The sequence below is a fragment of the Chrysemys picta genome, chromosome 13 (assembly GCF_011386835.1).
Source record: "Chrysemys picta bellii isolate R12L10 chromosome 13, ASM1138683v2, whole genome shotgun sequence".
Lineage (NCBI taxonomy): Eukaryota > Metazoa > Chordata > Testudines > Emydidae > Chrysemys > Chrysemys picta.
Genome location: NC_088803.1, coordinates 45,607,873 through 45,629,380, shown reverse-complemented (window position 1 = coordinate 45,629,380; position 21,508 = coordinate 45,607,873). Strand labels below are relative to the sequence as shown.

Below are 21,508 nucleotides of genomic sequence, written 5' to 3'. Positions count from 1 at the left end.
GAAAAGAACTCCAGGGGCTGATCTTGTTTGGATAGGCACACCCACTCGCCTGGCATGAAACAACAGCAACTGAAAGTGGTTACTTTGGCTGGTGTGGGATCCCCACTTTTCTCTGTTATTGGGGCAGGAAGAATAAAGTTTTGTTCCCCTGATTCTGTGAATCAAGGCCATTGGAACTGTTGTATGACAGAAGGACTGAGTGAGTCCTTCACCATTACCTAAGTAGCACTTGCTTGACAAGGGGCATGGGTTACAAAACCCAGTGAATTGAGAGAGGATGGGGAAAGGTATTTGTTCCTGATGGTATGGGCTCCCCTCTGAGGGTTTGAAACACCAATTGCACTATTGTCTCTCTCCACTATTGAATGTCAGAGCTTATTTTGATTCCATTAGGAGTCTAGTTACAGGCTGCTGAGCTGAATTCACTTCGGGCCAATGGTAGGGTTACCATTCGTCCGGATTTACCTGGACATGTCCTCCTTTTGTGTGCTAAAAATAGCGTCCGCGGGGAATTTGTAAAGCACTCACAATGTCCGGGATTTCCCCCTCCCCCGGCAGAGCGAGCGGCTGGGAGGGCTGCAGGAAAGTCCCGGGCTGGACTCCGGAGCAGCTTCCTCCTCCCACCCCCCCCCTCCCTGCATTCTGAGCCGGCCGGCAGCTCCTCCTCCTGCAGCCCGCTCCGGCAGCCCTGTGCAGGGCCAGGGACCGGGTTTTTGTGTTGTGCAGGGGAGCTCAGCCATGTGTCCGGCTGGCACAGAGCCCAACACCCTGTTCTGAGCAGCAGGGTAAGGGGGGGCAGGAGAAGGGACAGGGAGGTTCTGGAGGGGGCAGTCAAGAAACGGGAGGGGGCTTTTGGAGGGGAGTGGAGAAAGTTTTGGGCAGTCAGGGTACAGGTAGGAGGTAGGGTCCTGGGGGGCAGTTGGGGGGGGGGTCTTAGGAGGGGGCAGTTAGGGGACAAGGAACAGGGAGTCTTAGGTAGGGGGTGGGGTTCTGGAGGGCAGTTAGGAGCAGGGGTCCCAGGAGGGGGCAGTCAGGGGACAAGGAGCGGGGGGGTAGGGGGCTGGGAGTTCTGGGGGGGAGCTGTCAGGGGGCAGGAGTGGGGAGAGGGATCGGAGCAGTCAGGGGACAGGGAGCAGAGGGGTTTAGATGGGTTGGGAGTTCTGGGGGGGCTGTCAGGGGGCAGGAGTGTGGAGAGGGATCGGAGCAGTCAGGGGACAGGGAGCAGAGGGGTTTAGATGGGTTGGGAGTTCTGGGGGGGGCTGTCAGGGGGTGGGGAGTGGTTGGATGGGGCGTGGGAGTCCCAGGGGTTTGTCTGGGGGTGGGGGTGTGGATAAGGGTTGGGGCAGTCAGGGGACAAGAGGCAAGGAGGCTTAGATAGGGAGTGGAGTCCCGGGGGGCAGTTAGGGGCAGGGGGTCCCAGGAGGGGGCAGTCAGGGGACAAGGAACGGGGGGAGGGTTGGGGGTTCTGGGGGGGCGGGAAGTGGGAGGGGCAGGGGCGGGGCTAGGGCGGGGCTCCTCCCGTCCTCTTTTTTGCTTGTTGAAATATGGTAACCCTAGCCAATGGTGCACTAGCACTGGGGCTCCCCTACTATGAGCTGACATTACTAAGAGCTGAAATCACGAAAGAGCTAAAGTTATTAAGAGCTGAGATCACTGAGTGCTGTGTTAACTAGTGGGGGAGCCTGAAGCTATATTGCTAAGCAGCTGGCGGAACAATTTGTGGGGACGACTGGAGGAGCAGCGAGCGGTGCGGAGCCTTGCGGGGCCGGTTGGAGCGGCCCAAGGAATGGCGAGCGGAGCTGTTTGTGGGGACGGCTGGAGCGGCTCACAGGTCGGTGAGCGGAGCAGTTTGTGGACGGCAGGAAGGGACTGGCTCGTGGTGAAGGTTGTGGCGGAACCCCTAGATACAGAACCCGGCCCTTGTTGCTGCCAACTTAGATGGGCAGAAGGGTTACATAAAAGAAAAATACAAAATAAAACACAGTGGGTAAAAACAGCTAACAAAAGCCAAAGCTGGCCAAAACACCAGCCACGTGCTGCTCCCACTAAAAGGGAAACTTCACGCTATCTCATCCTTCCCTACCAGGGCTTGAATTAATTTTTTTGTATGAAACTGGGGAAGATTTAAAACTTTTTAGAACATTTTAAAATATAAAAAACTGTAATACATTTTATTTACAGCATCATTATTCATACTAGTCTTGCTTGTCTAACGAGTACATCTGCCATACTTGAAAGAACCCATCAGTGCCATAACAAGGGCCAGGCGAGTGAGGCACTTGCCTCGGGCACACAAAGCCAGGAGGGGGAGGGGGCGCAGAAAATGGTGGAGGGAAAAAAAAAAAAAAAAAAAGAGCAGAGAGTCCCCTGTCTCTCCCCTGCAGCAACTGCTGCCGCAGGATCCTAGCGCCCCCCCATCTCGACTGCCAGGGCAGACTGACTCTGAGCCTGCCCTTCCCCCTCAGACCCTTTCATTTTCCAATGGGACCCTCCAGTAGCACAGCCCCCCTTTCCCCCCGCCCACAGTCATCGCTCCTGCCCCATGCTGGGCAAGGAGGCAGTCCCATCCCTCATCCCCAGTGAGGCTACAGTCAGGGGCAACAGCAGGGGAGGAGGCACACGCAGCACCCCTCCGGCACCCAGCATGGGGGAGGCGAGGGTGATTCCTGGACGTGAGAGGGACCCTAGGAGCAGTAGCGTAGCTAGGGGGGTTCAGGGGAAGCAGCCGCTTCCCCCAAGTACATTTTTTGAAAGCGGCGCCTGCTGGGCCGCCTCTGGGCTCCTGCAGGCAAGGGGGGGGGCAGCACGGCCGGACTCCGGAGGAGCCATTGAGGGGTGCGGCGGGCGCAGCCGGAGGAGCGAAGGAGCCGGGCTCCTCAGCCATCGCGCCCCACACTCAGCGCAGCCGCCTCCTGCAATGGCTCAGGGCTCGGCGGCCGAGCGCTCCACAGCTGGCGGGCAGATCCCCTCTCCCCGGCAGGTGCCACTTTTGAAAAAATGCTGGGCTGCACGAACAAGGGAACCAGGAAACTGCCGGGGAGAGGGGATCTGCCCACCAGCTGCTGCCCACCCCACTGCTCCGCTCCCCCTAGCCCAAGGGAGAAGCGAGCAGCGCCCACCCACCACCCCTTCTCCCGCCCCCGCCCCCCCACCGAGCCCCTCCGAGGGGGGGGGGGGGGCGCAGCATGGCCGCAGCATGGCCGGAGGAGCCGGGGGGGGGCGCGGAGCGGTTGGAGGAGGAGCCAAGGAGGGGGCGTGGCCAGAGGAGGAGCCAAGGGGGGGCACCTTTGTTATGGTTGCTCCTCCTGCACTGAGAAGTTGGCTACGCCACTGCCTAGGAGCACATGCAGTGACAGTGGTGGGGGTGAGTGTGCTGCTGGGGGGGCAGGAAAGGGGGACTTCTCCCCCAGAGCTTGCTGCTGCCAGCAGGGAAAGGGCTGGGGGGAGTCCTCCTCTCTGGCCCCTGTCCCAGAGCAGCCTGCCTGCACCCCAAACTCATCCCCAGCCCTGCCCCACCCCAGAGCCCACACCCCCAGTCAGAGCTTTCACCCCCCCACCACACCCTCAATCCTCTGCCCGAGCCCTGAGCCCCTCCAGTACCCCAAACACCTCATTCCCAGCCCCAGCCAGAGCCCTCACCCCCCACACTCCTACTCTCGCCCTGAGCATTTGCATTGTAACAAATTAAGTTTCAGGGATCACCCATTGTAGTTTTCCCACAAATACAAACCCTATCACATATGAGCATGACCAGAAAAGAATTCACCTTGCTTAACTGCACTGAGATTATTACTTAGCCCTTTCTATCATGGTGTGTTGAGGGATAGATATGAAAGGTTTATTTTTCTTTTTATTGAACATTTCATATCTTTACTTAATATTTAGATTAAGGTCTCTCCTACACACAGACACACACTTTTGACTGGAGCATTATACACTTCATTACTAACACTGCATCAGTTTATTTTAGGGCTGTTGATTAATCGCAGGTAACTCACGCAATTAACTCAAAAAAATTAATCACCATTAAAAAAATTTAAAAAAAAATACTGCATTAATTAAATTGTGACTGAACTCTTGGGAGGGAATTATATGTCCCCTGCTCTGTTTTACCCACATTCTGCAGTATATTTCATGTTGTAGCAGTCTCGGATGATGACCCAGCACATTGTTCATTTTCAGAACACTTTCACTGCAGATTTCACAAAATGCAAAGGAAGTACTAATGCGAGATTTCTAAAGATAGCTACAGCACTCAACCCAAGGTTTAAGAATCTGAAGTGCCTTCCAAAATCTGAGAGAGATGAGGTGTGGCGCATGCTTTCAGAGCAACACTCTGATGCGGAAACTACAGGACCTGAGCCACCAAAAAAGAAAATCAACCTTGTGCTAGTGGCATCTGACTCAGATAATGAAAATGAACAGGCATCGGCCCACGCTACTTTGGATTGTTATCGAGAAAAACCCATCATCAGCAAGGACGCATGTCCGTTGGAATGGTGGTTCAAACATGAAGGGACATATGATTCCTTAGCGCATCTGGCACGTAAATATCTTGTGACGCCGGCTACAACAGTGTCATGAAAATGCCTGTTCTCACTTTCAGGTGACATTGTAAACAAGAAGCGGGCAGCATTATCTCCTGCAAATGTAAACAAATTTGTTTGTCTGAGCGATTGGCTGAACAAGAAGTAGGACTGAGTGGACTTGCAGGCTCTAAAATTTTACATTATTTTATTTTTGAATGCAGTCTTTTTTGTACATAATTCTACACTTGTAAGTTCAACTTTCATGATGAAGAGATTGCACTACAGTACTTGTATTAGGTGAATTGAAAAATATTTTGTTTTCCAGTGCAAATATTTGTAATCAAAAATAAATATAGAGTGAGCACTGTACACTTTGTATTGTGTTGTAATTGAAATCAATATATTTCAAAATGTAGAAAACATCCAAAAATATTTAAATGGTATTCGATTATTTTTAATCGCATGATTAATCTTTTTAATCGCTTGACAGCCCTAATTTATTTTAGAAGGCTGACAAACTATAGAATAGTATAAAGACTTCTAAGTCTGCAGATGTGACAGTTTAGCATTCAGCTCCCTCCCCATACACCCTCTGAGTCCCAGTGTGCATTTAACCTTCTAGCTGTTAGAGATTTGACCCCCTCCCACCAGGCCCACAAAAGGTTAAGCTGGCCCTTTTTGGGGTGCAGACTCTGGGATGGAGTTGGGGTGCAGGCTACGGGGAGTTTGAGTGAGGGGTGCAGGCTCTGACCTGGGGCAGGGGATTGGGGTACAGGAGGGGGTGCAGACATGTGGGCTCTGGGAGGGAGTTAGCAACTCAGCACGTTATATAAGAGAAAGGAGCTGCAGTGATTTCATATAGACATAGAAACTGATAGAAGACACTTTTACATATTCAAAATGTGAGATGCAGAGTTTGAGGGAGGGAGGAGGGGGGCGGTGTCTGTACAATATTTCACAGCATTCAGTCTCCTGGCTGGAGCAGTAATGTAGCCCTGCACAGGGCTGCCCAGAGGATTCAGGGGGCCTGAGGCAAAGCAATTTCGGGGGCCCCTTCCATAAAAAAAGTTGCAATACTCTAGTAACGTGTATTTGGAAATGTAAAAAATAACCAGTGAAATATATTCAAAAATTAATTTGTAATAATTTGAAAATACACTAAATACATTATTTAAAAACATTAAATGCTTTAATGGTAAGTATACATTTGCAATTACATAATGGGCTGTCGCTGGGTGATGGTGATGGTTGGTGCCAATGGGCTGTCGCTGTCTGAGGGTGGTGCTGCTGTTGCCCAGGGCTGGGTGGGGAGCTGGGCTCTGGGTTGGGGGGTGCCCGGCTCACAGGGGCTGGGCTCGGAGCTAGGGGTCTGGGCTGTGGGGGGGATGGGGTTGGGGGGATGCGCGGCTCAGAGGGGCTGGGCTCGGAGCTGGGGGGCTGGGCTGTGGGGGGATGAGGTCGGGGGATGCTCGGCTCAGAAGGGCTGGGCTCATAGCTGGGGGTCTGGGCTGCGGGAGGGATGGGGTGGGGGGATGCCCGGCTCAGAGGGGCTGGGCTCAGAGCTGGGGGGCTGGGCTGTGGGGGGGATGGGGTCAGGGGGATGTTCGGCTCAGAGGGGCTGGGCTCGGAGCTGGGGGTCTGGGCTGTGGGGGGATTGGGGCCGGGGGGGTCTCCGGCTCAGAGGGGCTGGGCTCGGAGCTGGGGGGCTGGGCTGTGGGGGGGGATGAGGTCGGGAGGATGCTCGGCTCAGAGGGGCTGGGCTCGGAGCTGGGGGTCTGGGCTGTGGGGGGGATGGAGTCAGGAGGTGTCCGGCTCAGGGGGGCTGGGCTCAGAGCTGGGGGTCTGGGCTGTGGGGGGGATGGGGTGATGCTCGGCTCAGAGGGGCTGGGCTCGGAGCTGGGGGTCTGGGCTGCGGGGGGGATGGGGCCGGGGGGGTGCCTAGAGGCGGGGGGAGCTTCTGACATACTCGTGGGGGCCTGGGGCAAATTGCCCCACTTGCCTCTTCCCCCCGCCCCCGGGTGGCCCTGGCCCTCCAACACTTGTATAAGATAGAGAGGAGCTGCGGTGTCTAGCTTTGACAGTCTAGGAATTGGGCTGCCTGTGCCTTTAAGACCTCAGCCCCAGGAACCCGCCCTTTGCTCCGGGGCTGACATGCAGCGTCCTGTGAGCAGAAGGAAAACAGCCTCTGCACCCCCCACACCCCTAGATTAGCGAGCACAGCAGGTGGCTCATCCCACGGGGTCACTGTTCCCCCCTCTTCCCCTCCCTAAATGGGGGTTTTGTCCCTGCACAGGGTCTGGCAGCATCTCCCCCCCCCCCGATTTTTCCCCTTCAGCCCCTCTTCTGCTGCTACTACAGTAGCTTGATCCCCCCGGACCAGTAAATTTCTGCCCCCTGCTCAGACCCTGACAGCCCCCCCACTGCGATTTGTCCCCCTTAATCCTTTTAAACCCCTCCAAAGAGCAGGCAGCAAGCAGAAGTAAAGGCAGAGAGAGGGCAGTGGCAACAGCGAAGGTTACTGGGCATGCTCCGTTCGGGTGAGCATGCTCAGTGCACCCAAAGTAGGGAATTGGGAGCAGGAGCTGTTTGTGTCATGACACGGGTCCAGTGAGGGATGGCTGCAGCCTGCTGGGAGAAGCACAATCAGCCCGGCCAAGCCTCCCGCGGTAGGGGCTGAGACCAGGGAAGTGGGCAGGGACCCCCAGGAGCCGGGCAGCAGAAACCCCCCCAGAGCCGGAGCTGTGCTGGGGACGGGACAGACCCCTGGGAGGAGAGCCCAGGGGAAGCCGGGGGGGGGGGGGGTGAGGAGGGAGGGGACAAAGAGGGGGGAGCAGGGCGGGGAAGCCCGGGGGGGGAGGGGCCCCTTCCCGAATGTGGCCCTGGCTCCTGTGGCACCATTATAAACCCAGTACGTAGGGTTACCATTCCTCCGGATTTTCCCGGACATGTCCGGCTTTTTGGGTTAAAAATAGCGTCGGGGGGACTTTGTAAATAGCTACAAATGTCCAGGATTCCCCCGCCCCCCATGCAGAGCGTGGCAGGGCTGCAGGAAATTCAGCCGCTCGCATGGGGCTCTCCCCCACAGCTTCAGATCAGCTGCCCTAGAGCTACTCCCCTCCCCTCCCTCCCTGCATTCATCGGGCCTCGGCAGCTCCTCCTCCTCCCCCCCCTTCTCCTCCTCCCCTGCTTCCCAGCGCCCTGCTCCGGCAGCACTGTGCGGGGCAGGGACCGGGTTGTGTGTTGCGCTGGGGAGCACAGCCACGTGTCGGGCTCCACGCGGAGCCCGACATGCTGTTCTGAGCGGCAGGGTAAGGGGGCCAGGGGGCTGGAGAAGGGGCAGGGGGTTTCTGGAGGGGACAGTCAAGGGACCGAGAGTAGGGGGGATTGGATGGGTCAGGGGTTCTAGGGGGGCTGTCAGGGCGGGGTATGGAGAGCGATCGAGGCAGGCAGGGAGCAGAGGGGGTTGGATGGGTCGGGAGTTCTGGGGGTCCTGTCAGGGGGCGGGAAGCGGTTGGATAGGGTGTGGGAGTCCCAGGGGTCTGTCTGGGGAGGGGATGTGGAGAGGGATCGAGGCAGGCAGGGAGCAGCGGTGGTTGGATGGGTTGGGGAGTTCTGGCGGTCCTGTCAGGGGGTGGGGAGCGGTTGGATAGGGCATGGGAGTCCCTGGGGTCTGTCTGGGGGAGGGGGTGTGTATATGGGGTAGGGGTGTGGAGAGGGGTCGAGGCAGACAAGGAGCAGAGGGGGTTGGATGGGTCGGGAGTGCCGGGGGTCTGTCTGGGAGCGGGGGTGTGAATATGGGGTGGGGGTGTGGATAAGGGTCGGGGCAGTCAGGGGACAGGTAGGGTCCTAAGGGGGCAATTAGGGTGGGGGGGTTCTCAGGAGGGAGCAGTCAGGGGACAAGAAGCAGGGAGGCTTAGATAGTGGGTGGGGTCCTAAGGGGCAGTTAGTGGCAGGGGTCCCAGGAGGGGCCAGTCAGGGGACAAGGAGCAGGGGGGGGTTGTGGGTTCTGAGGGGGGCAGTCAGGGGGTGGGAAGTGGGAGGGAGTGGATGGGGGCGGGGCTCCCCCCAGTGTCCTCTTTTTTGATTGTGGAAATATGGTAACCCTACCGGTATGGCCACAGTGCAAACAAAAACACATTAATGCACTGCTTACAACTATTCTCCCGCCTTTTTGCCTCCTTCTCTCCCCCCTTGTCCCGCGTCCCCCTCCCCACACAGCTTCTTTCTGCTCTTGCAAGCAGATCCAACCAACACCTAAGGGCAAACCGAGTGGGGCCGCCTCAGTGGCAGCAGCTTCATTTCCGCTAATGCGCATGTGCCTAGGGGCGGTGGCTGGGCTGTACGATTTGTCACTGAGGGAAGGCGCATGGCAGGAGGCGCTACCATGCTGGGGGAGACGGGGGCGTTGCACCAGAGCGTCGGAGGGTGTGTGGCCTGCATGCCCCAGTTGCAAACCAATCTGTCAGCTGATGCACAGGGCAGCTGGAGCCCTGAGTGCCCTGGGACCTGGTTGCTGGGCGGCTTCCAGCACTCGGCCTGCGGTGGGGCTGAGTCTTGGCTACCACCCCAGAGCTGACAGGCGCCGTAGGAGAGTAGTTGGAGGAGCGGGGTTAGAGGTGGGCTGCAGCGCTGCCTCTTCCCCCCCCCAGACCTGGATTCCTCCTTCTCCCACCAGTGACACAGCATCGATTCCTCCACCAGGCATCCTGACAGCCTCCAACCTCCTCCAGCCTGTGCAACAGCCTCTGTTCTGCCTCCTTGCAGCCCAGTGACCTCCAAGACCCCTCCAGCCTGTGCAGGAGTCTTGAATCATCCAGCATCAAGTGGGTCTGCCTCGAATCCTGCTCCAGACAGGGCAAGCATCTTGGATCCATCATAACAGCCTTCAATCCCTCTTGAGTCTGTGCAACAACCTCGAACCCCATAGTGCCCACCACAGCAGCTTGCAGTCCGCCTTCAACGGGTGCAACAGCCTTGAATACACCAGCGTCCAGCACAACTGTCTCTAGCTTTCCTGATAGCCTCAAGTCCACCAGCATCCAGTTTGACAGCCTTGATCCCACCTAAGCCTGTGCAACATCTTTGAGTGCTCGTGCTCCACCATTCAGCGTAATAGCCTTTTAGCCTTGAATTCTCTACTCAGTGAGACGACGTATATCCTTCCATCCGGTGCATTAGCTTCAAATTCTCTTCAGGCTAGTGCAATAGCTTCCAGATTCCTGTCATTCATTGCAACAGCCTGTACCACTTCAGCCAACGCTAGTTACACCATCCAGTGCAATAATCTCAAATACTCAGTCACTGCCTCTGTGACTGCTGTCATCTCGGAGCCCCCTCCCTGTCACAAAAGAGACAGTTTTCAGTAGTTGCGGCATCAACTTTGTCACCTTGCCTTCAGGAAACAATGGAGGTACGTGTCCCTCGGAGGAGCCCCAGTTACCTCTCTGGTCTGTATGAGAACATGCTAAGGGCTGAAGAAGCATTGGGTCCAGGACGGTGGCAGCCGGAGCACCAGCCATTGCGTGGCCGCTCCAGTCTGAGCACCCCACCCAAGAGGGAGCCACAACCAAGTCATCTTCAGAGCAGCACAACTATCAGCTGTGACCCACACCTGCAGCCTATCATACGCCGACGAGCCAGGTCTTTGCCCACTTCCCCTGAGAGGTTGAAGAATACGGCAGCACAATGCCGTGTTCCTGTGTGCAAGAGAAGCCGCATAAACCGGGTGAGATTTGCGGATGCATTGGGCTTGGAGCTGGCTGAAGTGAAAGTCTTTCAAGTTGGAGAGGACCCATCCATCCCCTTGCATGTCCTCTCCAGGCTTTCCATCAACTCGGACCTTTGCTGCAACCAGCTGGATATGGAGATCACCATGCAGTGCTTGGTGCCTGACTTCCAGCAGCCTGTGGACTGTGTGGACTTCTCCACCCGCCTTCATCAGCAGCTGGTGTGTCTAGAATGTGTGACCAGCTCAGACCTAGGGCTCAGTGGCACTATCCAAGTTCTCAATGTGGCCTTCGAGAAGCAGGTGTCTGTGCGCTACACCTTCAACCAGTGGAAGAGCGTGCATGAAGTGTGTGCTCATTGGCACAGCGGCAATCCTCAGGAGGATGGGAAGGGCCAAGCTGATGTCTTCACTTTTTTTCTCCCCATGCCTCCTTTCCTCCTGCAGCTGTGCTCTGTAGTCCAGTTTGCAGTGAGATATTGTGTCAATGGGCAGGAGTACTGGGATAACAACCAAGGTAAGAACTACAGCTTCACCTGCAGGAGTCACCTTCTCAAGATGCCTAGGGAATGTGAGGAGAGCTGGATCCACTTCATCTGAGCAAGAAGAAGATATATGGATATGGAATGGCTGCAGTGGCCTTTTCTTCCTTGGTGTTCCTCTCTGCTTCTTTGACACCACAGAAATCCTTCAAGAGGCAAAAATGTTTCAAAATGAGAGTAACAAGTGATCTGTACAAAACATTTTTGTAAGAGCTTGAGAAAGGATAAAGGGCCAAAGTCTGCATGGATTTACATCCCAGGAGACTTCATGGGATTCAACGAGATTTCATAGACAGAAATCAGGGCAGAACTGGCTCAAAGGAACACTGTCAGGCTAAATATATCAAAGGGAAAATTATGTGTTACTAATAATACTTTACATAAACAAAAAAGTTTAAAATTCCAACTTATTTGTCACCATTTTATACTGTTTAATTTTTTGCACTTAACTAACTGGAAAATAGGTTAGCTTTACTTTTTTTGTTATAGATTTGTTTGTAGTATTACACTGGTTCTTGGGCATAATTCCAGTGCCGCAAACACTGGGGTGCAAACACTGCAGGGCAATGTTTATATCCAAATTATTTGTATTCCTATTTAAACACATAAAAATATTTCTATTGATATTTGGTTTTATAATTATTTAACAAAATCTAACTATTGATCTGAAACTACCTGATGGGGTCCCCATAAATAAGGTTTTAACCTGATTCTTTTTCTTTCTCTTATTATTTTTAATCTCCAGTGCTTGCCATTGATACAGTCAGAGTGATTCTTGCTAAGATGTGTTTCTTAAGCCATAAGGCTGGCCTCCTTGGGGAAGGCCTGATATTTTCAAGGTGAGGTTCAAGCAGTTCTCTGGATAAAGTTTTAAAATATAAACTTGTTCTTTTCTTGCATAACTATTTTCACTAAACAAAACCAGAGCAGTTTTGCACTTTTAATTGCATCTTCCACCAGAGGATCTCAAAGCCCAATACAAATGTTAATGAAAAAAGCCTCACTGCCCCTGTGCGTGAGACAGGTAATCGTGCCTATTTACAAATGGAAACAGACACAAGAGGTTGAGTGCCAGGGGCACACAGTGAATCAGTTACAGAACCATGGAACAGAGCTCAGGAGTTGTGATTCCTAGCCCTCCATTCCAATACCCTAACTATTACCATAGTATTTTGAATCCTAAAATTAGCTAGTTCTGATCTTTTTTGACCAGTGGAACAAGAAGGAGGCTCCCTCCTCTTTAGCAAAAAGTGGGGTCTTCAGGGAGGGACAGTGGCATGGCTGGTAAATCCATGTCTGCTTGGATCCACAGGCAGAAGTCTCCCCTCTGTGGGAGTGGGAACACAGCAACCACTTGGAGAGAATGGCCTTCTCAGTACTTAGCCTGTTGCTTTGCCTCTTTGTTGCAGAGGATTTGATCCTATAAAATTTTTGTGATATATGCAGGGTTCAGTTTGGAAAGTAAATGACATCTACAGTTATGAAAATATGTGAAAAACTTCTCAGATAGCTTGTTAATACAGCCTAAATATTAAAAAGTGACTCATGATCTTGGGTGCCTGAATTTGGAGTGCTCAGCTAAAGGCACCTTAAAGGGGACTGATTTTCAGAAGGCAGGTGCTCAGCACTTTCTGAAAATCAGGGCCCCTTTAAGGTGTCTCAAGTTGGATATGAAAAATTCAAGCACCAAAATCATTAATCACTTCTGAAAATTAAGGCCATAAGCAACACACACAGCCAGGTGTATACTAGTACAGATATGCACACACCTGTGTTATTCCAGTGCAGCCTTATGTCATTAACCGCCTAAGAAGTGATTGGTATCCAACTACTGTGCAACTTAAAATGTTAATGCTTTTTTTAAAAAAAGTTCATTTAAGAAATAAGAAACAATTACTTTTTAAAAAGTGCATACATGAAATAATTGGACTGGAAATGTCATTCTAACCTTAATCAGTTTTGTTTTTTTAATTAAGCACTTTTAACATCCTGTCCTAACATTGATTTTAACAAAGTGGACAATGGCCTCTAAAACTTGCTGTATTGACCTAAAGAGCTTAAAAACTGCTCTTTTAAATGTACTGTCTGGTACCTAAAGTCTCTAGGTAACTCTCAGAATTTCGCATTTTCAAGTTTCAGCTGTCAACCACCAGCTGAAATTGACAAGGGACATTTCCCATTCTCCTCTGCTGGTTGCCAAATATTCAATACATGTTAAAATATAAAAATCCTATAGGGGGAACTATCCCAATTAATACCATTAGGAGGCAGATTTGACTGGTGGAAAGACCAGAGAGTGGCAATCTGAAAATCCGGGTTCTGTTCCCCACTCTTCTACAGTTTTCTGTATGACTTTGGGCAAGTCGTTCAACCTCTCCATGATCTGTTTCTCTTATGTAAAGTGGGAATAATACCCACTTTTTATAATGGTTTTGATATCCTTGTATAGAAGGTGCTCTCTATAGTAACTGCATTATAATCTATAATAAGAACACATACAGAATGTATATAATTTCAATATGACTTGATTGATTATTAAAGTTAATATATTTAATTGGCTGACAAACTTGAAACCATCATATATCTAGTATTACTGCACAGGTCAGAACTAATAGACAATTTTTCTTCCATGAAATTATATTCTGATCAATTGGGGAAACATGTTAAAGCATATTTCTTTAATGAAATGTTTCCCCCCAGTTTATAATACGGTAGCATAGCCTTAAGGTGTCTAATTCTCAGTTACTCCATAGCAGAAATGAGATAAGGTGGCAAACGTGCCTTTAGGCCGCCTTTGAACTACCTGTATTTTCGGTATTGCTGGGGCCCTGCTCCTATGGGTCCTGAAAAGCAGAGAACAGCCGTAGTGCACTTTGGCTACTCACCCAGCACTACCCCTACTAGGTCTGGGAGGAGGGCCAGAGTAGAGCTGTTATGACAACTCTTCATTGACTGAGTAGGCCCTATAGGAAGGAGGGATTTTCTGCTCTCTTTAAGGTCCCTTTGCATTGCTACATCTGTGTTGAAAGGGACTTGCGGTAATTGAGAATCCGTTGGAATCCGCTGTCCTAATATATGTAATTTTTTTTTTAAATCAACAATTTCTCAGCTGACAGCTAACAACTGAAGTTTGCACACAGTTGCTGTTCTTTATTTGACAGGGTGTTAACAGGCCAAGGGCTTTCAAAACTAACCTAAACTCTTTTGCTCATTTTGATTTTCCTAGCTCTGCAATGGCAAAGTATGCAAAACTTTTAAAATCAATCAGACATCCACACTGCTCAGTGTCTTTTGAACTGCACCAGCTTTTATCTTTCATTTTCTATTTTTAAAAAATTGCCAGGGCTGGTTCAGTGGTATATTATAGTAATGCAGTGTGCTGTCATGCTAGAAGGAATGGCCTACAAGCTTAAGCTAAAGGGTTGAAAGCTCTGAACCACAGAGTTGGAAGTAGAGGGTGGATTCAACCTTCTATATGAGGCAGTTTTATTAAGTACTGCATAGTTTAATGTATGTAGGGCTTTTGAATACAGCCTTCAAAACTGAAGTCCTGGCTGCTCTTTGTAGACATTAGAGATTACCTGGTGGTTGGTAAAAGTGGAGATTTGCCTCAGTCTTCTGGCCAAATTTCAGATTTGACAAGACAGAGCCGCCAGGTATGCCAGTTAACCTTTGCAGAGTCAAGAACTGAAACATTGTTGGGCCTGGTATGTGTCCAACTGGTTAAAAAATAAATAAAGCTAGAGATGGAACATGAGAAACCCTCAGGGGAAAATAAATTATATCTAAACTTAGTCTCAAACCTATTTTTTACAAGAACTGAAAGATAAAAGCCTATGCAGCTGCTAGTAAGTGCTATTGAAAGCCTAGACTGGCAGGATAAAATGTAAAACTGAAAGGGGAAAGGCTTTTGCATAGCAGCTGAAGAAAAAAAAACTATAAAAGTTTAAGGAATTTTGTAAAAATAGCCATCTATTATTAATAATATACAGCTAGCTGTACATTCATCAGTATTTCCATTGTAGATGTCATGTAATAACAACAAACAATTCAAGCTTGGCTAACATAGCTTTTGTTTTTGACACAAACCCAGAAACTATATTGTTATATAAACAAGTGTACATTTCTGGATTCTTTATTTTCATATAACATGTCTTATACCTTGATATACAGTGGTAACATAATCATCGTGATAGGCTAAAACTGGTCAAATAATTTAGAATTAGCAGGGGGGCAGTCCTCATAATAAACCATTCAACAACTAAAACTAGGATTTTCAAAGGAGTGTAAGGGAATCAGGTGCCCAGGTTCTGTAGAAAATCACAGCCTAAAGTCATGGAGACCACTCCTGTAAGTTGTTGAGCACCTTTTGCAAAGTGCTGAGAAAACTCAGCTCCAGTTTAAGCTAATGGGAATTGACTGTGTTCATCACTTTGCAGGATAGAACCCACCGACTGCAAATTAAATTGGACCTATGTATTTGACTGTGTTGTTCTTTATATTTTGAATTGCAAAATGTTTGAGTGTTGCAACCTACAATCCTATGTATATCGCTGTAAAATCAATCTGAATTTCAAAACAAAATTCACACTTCTAAAATCAGTGTTAGCCTCATTGTGGTGTTTAGGAAAGCTTACAGGGTAGTTAAAATTCCCATATTGAATGCTTACAAATTGTTTTGGTAGGGAAGAGAGAGGGATTTCTTTGAAAACAATCATTCACCAAAATTTGCTGCCTGTATTGCATTTCATACTATAATTTGAATTTGCTTCTCAGATAGTTTGCTTTGGCAAATGCTACTACTTAAGTCTCTGCTTATGTGCCTTTTGTCTTTTAAACAAAGAAAAACAAACAAAAATCTAAGACTTGAGTAATATGACTTAATGTTTCTGCTAATGTACTGTATTATTCAGTACAATATGCACTTTATACAATGAGAGTCTGTCTGACTATCAGAGGTGCCAAGCATCTGTCCTCCCACTGAATTCAGCTGGAGTTGTAATTATTCATCACGTCTGAAAGTCAGGCCAGCCCTGAGTGTAGATCTTTATTATAAATGACTTCAAGCTACTAGCAATGTTTTCTACAAATTGTGTATGTAAATTATTTCCAATTACAAGGATGCTGAGTTAAACTACCAAGCTTCCCATTGTAAAAAAACATAATTAAGGTTAAGATTCTGTCATTTGTATTTTTAGTAAACAAAAATTCATGGAAGCCCACAACCTGTCCCTGACTTCTACTAAAAATACCCTGTGGAGGGAAGAGGGGGAAATAGAGCGCTGCCGGGGCTTGCAGCTGCTCTAGCCCTGCCACTTCTCCTTCGGCAGGGGCTGACTGCTGCTGCTCTGGTCCAAGGGGGGATGACCCAACCCCAGCCGTTGTTCCAGCGTCCAGGGGCTGTCCACCGATCGGCTGTTCCGGTGACCTCGGGGCTGGCCAATAGGCAACTGTTCCAGTGGCTGCTGCTCCAGCAGCCCCAGAGCTGACAGCTGCTCCATCTCTGCCCCAGAAGAAGTCATGGAGGTTCTAGAAAGTCACAGAATCTGTGAGCTCCATGACAGAATCATAGCCTTAATCATAATTTCTATATTAGTCTTTATTATAGCCTTAAAGGTCCTGTACAGTATTAGAAGAAAATGAAATGCAGTAATACTTGGGAAAATGATCTGCAAAAATGCCACTGTGAGGTTCCAAGTTTAGATATAAATTGTGTCTTTAAGGCACACTGCCAGGATTTGAGAGGCAAGCACAGTGCTCCTGGGATTGCGAATGTATGCACTTTGAAAGGGTACAGCATGCTTCCCACCCACTTTCCCTGTCCTCCAGGTACAGGTCAGAATAGTGGGGTATTAACACAATCTGTGGCAGCTCTTGTGTTCTGCAAGTATAAGGATGGATTGTGTATAGCCCTTGTGCAGGGATGCCAGGAAGAGTGGAGGGCTCTGGGGGTATCCACATAAGGCTGAGCACAATCTAATCCTAAAACATATTGTCTCTCAGTGGCTCCAGATTACATCTGCTCCCTTTCAGTCCAACTGCGTACCCCTTACGATGCAAAACACTTTCTCACTTGAGTAGTCTCATTCAAGTAATTGGGACTACTCATGTAAGTGTTTTCCAGCGTGGGTAAGAACTATTCAACTGGGCCTTTATTTTTTGTCAGAAAAGTAAGCAGATGAAATGGAATACACTCAGGAAGCACTTACGTTGAGCAAGGAAGTGCCACTTTTCCATAGTCATTTTTTCTGATCATAACTGCTTTTCTTCCATTTGTTAGAAGCACTGAATTGCCTTTAGGTAAATCACTAGAAATCTTCCTTTTTTGAGTATTGAACTAAACACCAGTTTATCATGGATGCTACTAAATCCCAAAGTTTACCATTGGTTTATGGTAGAAATACACTGCTGGCTTCCACTGATAGAAATTCTGCTAAGTGTTAACAAATGTTTAAAAAAACCTTAGTGTGAGTGCAGCCAGTGCACAGTAATAATGCTGCCAGATTATGCAAAGTTGAGGCTCTCAGTTTAAAGGTTACGTCATATATATTGCAATGTCTAGAGGAGAGGGTAGAACTGAAGTTGTATGGGCTTTCAACATACGGTAGTTTTATGTCTCCTCCCTTCCACAGCATTGAAGGAATTTACACATGCAAAACCTCAGTATTTGCCCACTAATATGCAAGTCCAATTTTGCCTATTAGTTTACATAGCTTGCACTGCTGGATAAATAAAAGCTAAAAGTAACTCTTATTAAATTATCTGTATAACACTGCTGACTATGTGGGTTGAGTTGGCCCAGGATGAAGTAGAACTGAGAGCAGTCTTGCTTTAATTTGATATATGAAGTGGCTTTTCTTTGAGGTGCTTCTAAGTGGATAAATATTCACACACTACTAATAGTTTCTATCACTGCATATGATATATGACATACTCCTACTTGTATAATTTTTCCTTACACATATTCTGATCATCAGCTGGTTTTGAGCTATCCAGTCCAAGATCTGTACGTGATGGGTACATACCCTGTTTCCCCGAAAATAAGACAGTGTCTTATATTAATTTTTGCTCCCAAAGATGCGCTAGGTCTTATTTTCAGGGGATGTCTTATTTTTCAGAAATGAAAAATGCCTTATTATCGGTGGATGCCTTATTAGCAGGGAGGTCTTATTATCGGGGGGATGCCTTATATTACAACGAGAGGCAAAACTGTAAGTAGGCCTTATTTTCGGAGGATGTCTTATTTTCGGGGAAACAGGGTAGCACCTCTTGTTGCATTGTGAAGGCAAACTTGTGACCATTTTTGTAAATTCACAGGGCAACTAAACTTGTCTACATGTGGTATCTTCAAATTTGGTGTTTCCCATCTCATAGTACAAATTTTGTAAGAGTGAATTCTTCACAGACAGATTGCCACATAATGCACTTAAAAAAAAATCAAATTACTGTGTATTTAAAATGTTCACATAGTAACTGAATGTCTGTTAGTTTACATCTTGCAAGGATGTTTCAAATTCATTTTTTAAATTAAACGTGGAATATGTGTCAGTGAGAAGAGAATAAAGGCATTGTCATTATCAGTAAAATGTCTCATAATACTGTACAGAATAAAATGGATCACAAATTTACCACTGCACTAAAACAAAAATACTTTTGCTTTGGTATATGTAATAATGTTTTGTGTATAGCACATATTATGTAAAATGCTCTATCCGTTTAAAATAAATAATTTGAAATTTATAATTTTACTATAAAAATTGTGATTATAAAGCATTCCTTTTTCACTGTTTTATGTTGTTGTTGGTCAATGATACTTTTGTTGTATGCAAATACACAGTGTTTGGAAATCTCAATATGCAGTTAGCACTGTGTTGTTATTAAAAGAATGAGAGACTCAGGTTACTCAGAAAATAAATAAGATACAACCAATTCAAATAAAGATGGAAATTTCAGACACAGCGGGCAAGATCCACAAAGGGGACTTAGGCTCAACATAGCAATGCCTCATTTTAAGCATCCTTCAGTTCTAAGTTAGATTTTCAGGATCTCTTTTCAATGCATGAGGGGAGTTAGGCTCCTAACCAGGGGATTCAAAGAAGCCAGCAAGCTGAGTGAGGAGCTGCCTAAGCTAGCCAGTAGGAGAGGGTTGGTGTCTAAGCCCCACCTCTCAAAGGGAGTTAGGGTCCTAAGTGAGCTGGAGGGAGGCACCTATTTTCACTTGGGATTCACAGCCAGGAACCCCTCTTGGAGTTGGGTGCCTGAGACAGGTCAGCCCTTTCTCACAAAAAAACAATTGAGAGTTCCATACACAGAGCAGCTGTAGGACTAGTCTTAATGTCTATGGAAGTAGACAAGAACTCACTCTTCTTCATCACTTATACAGCCTGTTTATGTTGGTAATTGGTGCCAATGAGAAAAAAGATAAATAGATGCTAGGGAATATCTGGGATATGCCTACATCTTTTTTATTTCAATGTGGCACTACTGTTTCTTAAACTGCTTTACCTTACTAGACATCTACTCAAGTTCTGTTTGTATTACACATACTAATGATGCTAATTTCAGTTAAGGAAGAATTGCACTATATTATGGGAGAATTGCACAATAATATTCTCGTAAACCTATACACAATAGGGGAGGCATGTAAATTATTTTTTGTGTAATATTTATCTCTTGGTGTACTCTTTGTGCCTAGCTATCAGAGGATATTCTGCCGTTAACAATTTCCATGATATGTTAGTTTATATTCCAGGCCTTAAATATTATTTGATGTAGTGTTTGTGAATATGAATTTACACAGATGGAGAAATCTTGTTTCTACACTAATAAACAGAACTTGTTTCTACACTAATAAACATTGTGATAATGCAGAACAGCAAAATAATAGAAACAAGATGTAGTGAGCCAAATCCCTGTCCCACTGAAGCCAGTGAGAGTTTTGCAACAGACGTTAATGAGAACATACATTTTGCATAAGTTTTATGAAGTTATACTATATTTTAAACAAATATTTTGGGAGGGTTAGTGTACTAGCTTTTTTATCTTTTAAGGTCAGGTGAGGGTTCAAATTTGCCTGAGACCCTTAAAAACTTTACCCCGGTTATATTGAAAATATATTCCGTGCAGCTTTCCCCCCAACCATGAGCATCCAACTTTATTGTCTCCCTAGCTTTTACTGGATCACGTTCTAACTCCTTGCAGTTTTGCCCCCACCTGTGTCTCCTCTTTCCTTCTAATCTTCCCTCTGTACTTTTCCCAATCTATACTATTGCAATATTTCTCATAGCATATTGTTTTCTGTCACATGGTTCTTCAATATCTATCCACCTAGGGTATGTTAAGATACTCTTAGTATGCACAGTGATTACTTTAAAACTGTAATAATTACAAAATGCAAATTTAGATTTATCCTCTATCTGAAATGCCTTTCCCTCAACACTGAGCAAACACTTATTTCAGATATGTCATGTGTATGTAGATACAATTAAATATTTGAGGCATCAACTGCAGGGCTTCTTGTAATGCAAAAGAACAACCTGTAATTAATTGTGATGTATATCATCAATATACATTTTAATCAGCATTAATAACTCTGACATTGCATTGTTAAATTTATTCGGAGAAGAAAATATTGCAAATGACAGACTAAATAAATGATAGTATTTACATTACTCTAGTTTGCTTAAGAATGTCAGTTTCACTTTGCAATTGTAATATAAAAATTTGCATTGAAGGGGGGGATGTAAATTAGGGTGCTTTTAGAAATACATAGTGTCATAATGCTGTCTGTATGACTCTCCTCTTCCCCTTTTCCTATGCTACTGCCCCATGAACAGCTCATTATTTAGTGCTCACATTAAACCAGAATGGACTTTACCCCTTTCCCTCTTCTTGTCTCCTTTAAATTATGTGTGTACTGCAAATCTATTGGATGAGATGGGAGTGGATGTGGTGGTTGCACAGACATATATCACCCATAGTTTTTATACATATGCCAATTTCTGCACTGTTACACTAGTGTAAATCGAAAGTAATGCCATTAAAGTCCATGAAGTGTCCATGAAGTGATTCCAGACAACAGATTTGTGTCCATAGATTTCATATAGCACTTTTCACATGTATTCTAGTACTTTGCAGAAATAATAAGCAATGGTAAAATCAGTCACAAGTTTAATTAATTTTGTTGCTTAGATCATCATACGGTTAAGGAGTGATAAAATAATAGCACAGCTTTGCTGATAAAATGACAATATCTATCTAAGCAGAGAGAAGCTATCTACTTCTGTACTTTGGTTCTGAAAGGTCAATGTAAATGCTAATTGATTGTAATCCCTTTGCAGCCATTAGTGCTCTATTTTTACTGGAAAAGTGATCCCTGCTATTTATGTTGCCTCATTGTTTTATAGCTCCAGTGAATGAACTATAAAGGTATCAAGAACATTAAGATTAGCTGTTTTTCTAAGTCGCTGACTTCATGTTTCAATAAAGTGAAAATTGAGCCTTCTGCTTTATTTCAGTGATAGTTTTAAACATATTTCTGTTATTCTTTCACGTTTATATTACCAACCCCTGTTGATTTTATTTGTCTTTTTTTCTTTACAAGAGAAATAAAATTGTTAGCTTTTAGTCATAAGTTATAGAGTCAGTTATATCTATACTTATTTTAGAGCATAATCAGTGTCTCAGGTCTCTTATCTTACTATACATACTTT

General features: G+C 46.9%; 1 protein-coding gene across 4 annotated transcripts; it reads left to right on the top strand.

Moving 5' to 3' along the window:
* The first annotated feature begins 7,015 nt into the window (after positions 1–7,015).
* Positions 7,016–21,326, top strand: PPP1R3D (protein phosphatase 1 regulatory subunit 3D). Of its 4 annotated transcripts, none has more exons than XM_065566094.1 (2): positions 7,016–7,195; positions 9,294–21,326. In XM_065566094.1, the coding sequence occupies exon 2, from the start codon at positions 9,934–9,936 to the stop codon at positions 10,852–10,854; it is 921 nt and encodes a 306-aa protein (XP_065422166.1). In that variant the 5' UTR covers positions 7,016–7,195; positions 9,294–9,933; the 3' UTR covers positions 10,855–21,326. The 4 variants fall into 4 exon arrangements, with proteins under 4 accessions (XP_065422166.1, XP_065422165.1, XP_065422164.1 ...); XM_065566093.1 differs by having other exon boundaries at positions 9,231–21,326; XM_065566092.1 differs by having other exon boundaries at positions 9,205–21,326.
* The last annotated feature ends 182 nt before the right edge of the window (positions 21,327–21,508 follow it).

Coding starts and splice junctions, on each gene's coding strand:
- PPP1R3D (XM_065566094.1), top strand. CDS start 9,934: ATGGAGGTACGTGTCCCTCGGAGGAGCCCCAGTTACCTCTCTGGTCTG.